This window comes from Ostrea edulis, chromosome 4 (assembly GCF_947568905.1).
Source record: "Ostrea edulis chromosome 4, xbOstEdul1.1, whole genome shotgun sequence".
Lineage (NCBI taxonomy): Eukaryota > Metazoa > Mollusca > Bivalvia > Ostreida > Ostreidae > Ostrea > Ostrea edulis.
In genome coordinates, this window is record NC_079167.1 from 50,753,640 (window position 1) to 50,761,139 (window position 7,500).

Sequence of the window (7,500 nt, forward strand, 5' to 3'; positions counted from 1 at the left end):
TAGTTATTGCGTGAACATTGTCTCTTTTCAATAACAGAAAATCAGCCATATTTGCCGCATGGAAGCAAATTTTGCAAAAAAGCTTTTAACAATTTTTTAAGTTTATCAAATTTCTCACAATTCCTGAAAATTCAAGAAAAACCATTGAACCATCTCTAAGAAACGTCCTGGGCAAAACAAGAGACCCATGAACCACATTGCTCACCTGAGTCACCATGACACTGCTATCGTTCAGCTGTTGTGGTTTTTTAAAGATTTTTTTTGTCAATCTTGGACTATGAAAATTTTCGACCCCACATTGTGGCTTAAATCTAGCCCTAAAGGCTCACAATGTAACCGAAATTGAATTCACACATCATGGGGATGCCTCAATACAAATATGACTAACATGACCAAGCTCTTCATGAGAAGGTTAAGGTAAATAGCATAGTGCGAAATGAAAGGTCTTAATTACCATAAGAAATATTTTTTAAAAAAATATAAAAGCTCAACCTTAAAGGGAAAGGCAACCCAAAAGATTTTTACATGATAAATGATAGGATTAACCATATGATAAATATTCGTCATACAATTCTTTTGATATATGGCCTAGATATGCTCCAGCACTAATTTGAAAACGTCAAAAATTGAAATTCCCGCGATCTATAGAGGCTGCCATGATGCGTAACTCTTTTGTATTCAAGACCACAAAAATCAATAATTTTGACGTCACACAGTCTGTTCCGGTTTTGATGAGATTCTAAGATCATCCACAGGTGCTTGGGTTCACCCCCCACCCACCCCCCCCCCACCCCCGAATAAGCTACATGAGTTGATTTAACTATTTTTTTCTTAAAAATAATTCTAATGCATGTCAACAACGTCTTGCATACCCATAAAGTCCAAAATAAGTCCTTTTAAAAAAAATACCCTCACTGGTTATTATAACAGAACTTATAATAACCAGTGACCTAGGTATTCTTTAAAAGGGCTTATTTTGAATTATTTTGGACTTTATGGGTATGCAAGACGTTGTTGACATGCATTAGAAATATTTTCAACAAAAAATTAATTAAATCAACTCATGTAGCTTATTCAGAAGGGGGGGGGGGGGGGGGGGGGTCCTGAACCCAAACACCTGCGAGATCATCAAAGATATGCATGTCGTAGATCTTACGAATAAATAGGTTGATGCCTTCCTGGCAAGCAGTTAATTACACTAATGCGAACGGGATATGTGAAAAAAGGTTATTTTTCGAAATTCCCGACTCAACCAAGTCATATGAAAAGAAAAGACTATGTAAACTGTGGACCCATCATTTGCGTAATGACAAGCTGAGGTTCGAGACATTTGTATGAAGAACATGTACCGTCTACCTGGTCTGCGACTCGACTGAACATCTTTTCTCAATTAACGGGCTCAAATCTAAACGGCTCCAAACTTAACTGTTCGTGACTTGTCATGTTTACAGTCCTGCTGATGAAATAAACCGGAATAGACGGTGTGACGTCATAAATTAAACTCCAATGGCTACTCTCTTAGCGGCGGGTAATTTAAAATACATGATAGATTAATATTGATTTAATAGTTAAGAATAAAAACTTTTGGTGACATAAAAAGGAATGCCGAGATGAATAAAGTGCACCGCCACAGCATATGATTATAAACAGATAAATGTGCACAACACAAAATTTTATCAACCTTAATTGGTGCAAACATTGCACCAATATATTTGCTTTTAGGTAAAATCATGATTGTTCCTTGTAATGTGTCTATTGCACATTGCAATTGACTTGTCAATGTATCTCTTGAATTGTTTAAATAACCACAGAAATATTCCAAAACATATTTTCATTTCATTACATGAATTTAGAAAATTTCTTTTACATGGTATGTATCACTTATTTTGGGTTGTACAAAGATTATACTCTTTAATTAATCTTTCACTGGATAGATGTAATTTAGCTCTTATCAAAATGATCTTTGAATGTCCAGCTGAACTCTGAAACACCATGGCTTACTCCCAAGGGGCTAATGGAATCTTAATTAAACAGACAGATTAAACTGCTTCAAACACCATCAGGTTAGATTATCATTCCCATGAGACAATTCCTCTATCTGTTCTGTGATGTACTTGTTATTTTGTAGTATTGTGTATTTCTTGATGTAATAGTTATTGAATAGAGTTACTGCATTACTTTCTTAGATATGTAGGGATTATCTCCCTTAAAACATAGTGGTCTTTTAAAAAAATGTTTACCACTTTAAAAGTTTTAATGATCTGATTTTACGCTACAATTTACATGTCTCTACAGGTGCAAAAATTTACAAAGTTTGTTGATTCTAGGACTCAAATCTACAAGAGCCCAAAAAAGGATTATGTCATATATGGCGGTATCATATTAATCATTATGATTTTATACACCCCATCTTAGACAGGTGTATAAAAAATCATTCAGTGCTTAGATATTGATGTCATAATAAAACATGAATTTTTACTGCTTGATTTTAATGCTGTAGTCATTGTTACACATACTGCTTTACAATTTCAGCACAGAAAGGAATAGACAGCATGTGAACACTTACCTGGCACATGGACATTGAGACAGCAGTAATTCAGCAGATCCAGAAAATGTTTGATTAGATACACTTTATGGAAGTCCTCTGTCCTCTCACTATCACTGAAGACAGTGGAATAGGTGCTACCGACTCGATTCCAGAAATTCCATCTCTTCTGGACATGCTTTTTCCACAACTCTGAACACTTGAGGTCTTTATAAAGAAATTGATAGTGCAAACATGATAAATCTAAAATAAAACTTTTCTATAGTTTACAAATAGAATTTCTCCTTGGTATCCCTTTATCTTTGCCTCCATACAGTAGCCCTACCCTGGCTCTGGTGGTTATTGTCTAACACTATTCTGAACCTACACTGATGGGGAAATTAAGTATGTTATTCTGGAAAAGGTGTTTTCAGTAACAAGAAGCCAACAGGCCTTATCCGTCACCTGAATACTAGTGAAAAAGTATCACTACTTCCATGGGCTATGAAATCTAGAAAAAATTTCCTATTCTGAATATCTAAGCTAAATTCTAATGTTCAACAACAATATAAAACAAGATGTGTTCTTAAAACTTCACTGCCCTCAAAAGTGCATACACTGATGAAAGGCTTTAAATAATAGGTGTATTAACATTAAAACATCAAAAGATATGACTAATTTGGACTCATCCTAAAGTCATAACCCTGGGTTGTGAAATTCACCATTTTCTGTACATCCTTTTCTGCTATTCCTAAGTATGCATTTAGATTTTATACAGTAACAGCCAACTTACACATAAATAGTATATACTAAGTTTGGCCCCACCCTGGGGTCAAAACCCTTACTATGGGGAAAATCAAATTTACAATTTTGGTAAAAGACTACCTGCTCTATCCATTTAGTTTCAATTTAGTATCAAAAGCACTAAAGAAAATGTTATTTAAGTGTTTTACACATAAACACTATATCACAAGTTTGGCCCCGCCCTGGGGTCAGAACTCCTACCCCGTGGATCATGAAATTTACAATTTTGGTAGAGGCCTTCCTGCTCTACATCACTAAGCATTTAGTTTTTCTTACAAGTGTGTGGTTCTTGAGAAGAAGATTTTTGAAAATTGGTCAATTTTGGGCAGTTTTTGCCCCACCTCTAGGGCCCCAGGGGTGCTGGAGTCCTGACATTTACAATTTATGTCCCCCTTGTCCCAATGATGCTTCATACCAAATTTGAAAAGAATTGGACTGGTAGTTATTAGAAAGAAGTTAAAAATGTTCAATTGTTAACGCACGACGACTGACGAAAACCAATTGCAATGGGTCACCTGAGTTTAATCAGGTGACCTAAAAAATGGTAGAGCCACTCATAACAGCCTTAATTGGCATACTTTTTTTCATACTCCACATAGACACCACAAAAGAACTTTGTAAACAAGCAAAACTAACTGAACTTCAGAAGCTGCATGATTTTAGTTTGAATGGGGCTTTAATAGACGTTTGAAAGTGTGTCTCGACACTAGTGGGAAAATATATTGTTAGGAAATTTTTCACAGATGTACAAGACCTGAATTGTGTGCAAAAAAAGCTGCACTGTAAATCAATGGTTTTCATAATATAATTTACATATTCATCATAATATAAGAGTGTGAATCTTGAAGGGCCCTAGTGTGGAAACTCTCTGTCCCCAGGATCATGGAAACTGATTTTACATCAGGACACTTCCATATCAATAAGACTAACAGTACTGTATCCTTTAGGTTCAGGAAATGAAATATTAAACCTCTATTGTGGCCCTGCCCAAGGCCTGTCTGGCATGGTTCATACCAACTTGAACAGTACATGAAGGTGCTTGAACATTAAATTGATAAATTGTACTATTGTGTTCTTGGCATATTTGAAATTTCATGCATCACTATGAAAAACTTGAAATCCTCTGTTGAGGTCCTCACCCTGGCTACAAGGATGATGACACAAGTACACGAAACACAAGAAGAACATGCTTACCTGTTCACCCAATGAACTGTGACATTGTTCATGAGAAGAGAATTTATAATGTTTCTGTATCAATGTTAATTTTGTGGCCCTGCTCTTGGACTATATAGGTCAATAGATTTTAATTTACACTGAATGAGATTGCTTGAACATTAACTCCACCACACAAATTGGAACCTATTTGGTTATCAAGACAATTTTCAAAGATTTTTTTCTACATATGTAAAACTTTTGAACCCCGATGGTGATCTTGCTCTGGCCCATGAGATAACAGTGTGAATAAGTTTTTATCTACTCTACATTACAATGTCTGCATATTTATTTGACAAATTCTACCCACCTGGACAATTATGAAGAATTTTCAAATATCATTCCTAGGTAAAACTAGGAACCTCTATAGTGTGGCCCCAGGAAGCCATGGTATGAACAAACTAGAATTAAACCACACACATGAGCATGCTTGCATATCAGTTTTACAAACCATATCCTTGTTGTTTTTTAAAGACTATTCCTTTACATTGCTATACCAGTATAACACTTTTTTGGCCAATTTCTGAGTTGTTCCTTGAGAAATATGAAGGATACCTCAAATAAGTTATGTTCCTAGATGATAAAAATTATACTTTATATTCCTATAACCACTTGGACGTCTCACATATTTCTCACTTATTCATGAAACACCATTCCTTTGGATAATCAGTGAATGACTATTTTCCTACCTGGAATTTGTATGCATATTTTGTGTAGAAATGCAGCATTCAAATATGGCAGAATGTTTATCAGAACATTTCTTGGCAACTCTGAAAGAAAATTTGAAGACAAATGTAGTATTCGCTGTAGTAGTCAAATAAATAAAATAATAACACTTTATTAGTACATGTATATACAGATCAAAACTGTAAAAATGGTTATAACTGAGGGCCTCCTAGGTGATAATCACATTATACACTAAGATATGCTAATTGTAAGTGTACTTATATACATGTATATTCAATTGACAAAATAAGATTAAGATTATTTTCCAACATAATCATAGTACTAAATAGTACATTGTAATGCAAATCATGAATTAGCAAATTTCATTTATGATGTTAAGAATGTACATGTACAGTCCTAGTATCAGTCTCACAACATTGATCGATTAGTGGGATGAACATTGAAAACATGCAGATATTGTATTTATTCATATCAGTGCCAATAATTTTTCTGTTTCTAACTTGACAAGAAAATGAATAAATTATCCAGATAAAACAACTGAAATAAAGTTTGGCTATATTATAAAGGAGTTATTGAACTTACATAGGTGAATATTGGAACTCATTGGGTGTGAAAATTTGCTCACAAGTTTGTGAAATTTTCAAACCCAACTCAGCCAATATTCACCAATATAAGTTCAATAACCCTATATCTAAATATATTAACAGGCAAAGGAAACGCAACCCCAATTAAATGTCAATAATTCCAAATATTATTAATTCATTTTTACCAATTTTCAATTGCATGACATCATACACATTCCAAAGTAAAATGGTTGATTGAACTTAAGTCAAACTACATGTTCTCATGTCCGTGAGACACAGCATTTCATGCATCTCAGATCTGTTTGTTATCCTTCAGATATTCAGGGTAAGAATAGTCCGATATTGAAATTTGCTTCCCATATTATGTAAAGGATGCCTAGGCCACCTAATGATGTATGCAAAAGGGCAATGTAGTTACTGTTGACTGGAAACATCCAAAATGTCGTGGCAAGAGCTCTGAATGTCCACGATAGCACAATACCTTATCTCTAAAAATGCCTCTTAACAGACTAGTAAAACTGCCGAACACCCTTGAAGTGGCCAACCAAAAGCTACATTGCCTTGACACTTGCACAACCATTATAGCACTGCACAAAAAAAATGCAAATGAGACAAAAATGACACATAATCCAAGAATAAGCTGATATTCAAGCTTTACTACTCAGAGATGGGTGCCAGCATGTTTTCTGTCATACTAATAATTGCATGATGGAATGCGACAGGTTTGGTTCTGTAAAGGCCGCAAAACCTGCTTGATCATCAATGAAGGCAATTTGACAGCCCACAGGTACATCAAAACTGTTCTGCAACTTGTCAACCAGCCCAATTTCATTTTTCAACAAGACCAGGCCAATTATTATGTGGTGTAAAATGCGATGGACTATCTTCATCAAAACAATATGGACACATCACCTTGGTCTCCATACAGTCCCAGTAGAGCATGTGTGGGACATGTTAGATCAACACATTCAAACTCGCCATTCGAACTCACAACACATTCAAATCCACCAGAGGCTTTACTTGTTTTGCATCATTGGCACTTCCAAAAGCGTGGAAGAACATTCCTAATACCTGTACACAGATAAACCATGTAAACTACCAAAGTGATGAGGACTAAATCTAAGTTCACTGTGTTATCCAATAGAATGGTTGTGTATCCTCTATAAGTTCTAAAAATTAAATGATTGAAATTAAGGCACCAGACTGTGTGCTGGTTGATGAGAAAGACTGTTGCATAAGGAGAAACGAGCATCCGGTGAAACTTTACATCAAAGCTTCTTGATGATCTGGACTTTGCAGATGATATTGTGCTACCGAGTTCATCCAAGAAACACATCCAAGGGAAACCTGACAAATTAGAAACAACTGCAAAAAGAGAAGGACTTGAAATTAATGCTGTCAAAAGTAAGATCAAGGGAATAAATCCCAAACAACATCAACCTATCAAGTTAAACAACATGGAATTAGAAGATATGTTAACATAATCGTATAAGTATATCTGGGTGTGACCGTTTAAAAAACAAGGAGGTATGGAAGATATGAGAGGAAGACTAAAAAATTTCATCAACAAGAAAGCTTTATAAGACACCAGTTACACCAGTATTAATGTATGGATGAAAAGTGAAGATAACATACAGTAATCAATCTCATGACTCCTATAAGCAATACAAAATAGAGAGTTAGACAAAC

At 35.0% G+C, this 7,500-nt stretch overlaps 1 protein-coding gene across 4 annotated transcripts in view; it reads right to left on the reverse strand.

Annotated features, from left to right (window-relative positions):
* Positions 1-7,500, reverse strand: part of LOC125670230 (uncharacterized) — a 43,195-nt gene that overhangs the window by 12,131 nt on the left and 23,564 nt on the right. For all 4 annotated transcript variants that reach the window (XM_048905299.2, XM_048905302.2, XM_048905300.2 and 1 more), the window contains exons 3-4: positions 5,230-5,310; positions 2,567-2,752 (exon numbers count right to left, since the gene is read on the reverse strand). In XM_048905299.2, the coding sequence (XP_048761256.1) occupies positions 2,567-2,752; positions 5,230-5,310 (267 nt within the window). The remainder of the gene's footprint in view (positions 1-2,566; positions 2,753-5,229; positions 5,311-7,500) is intronic.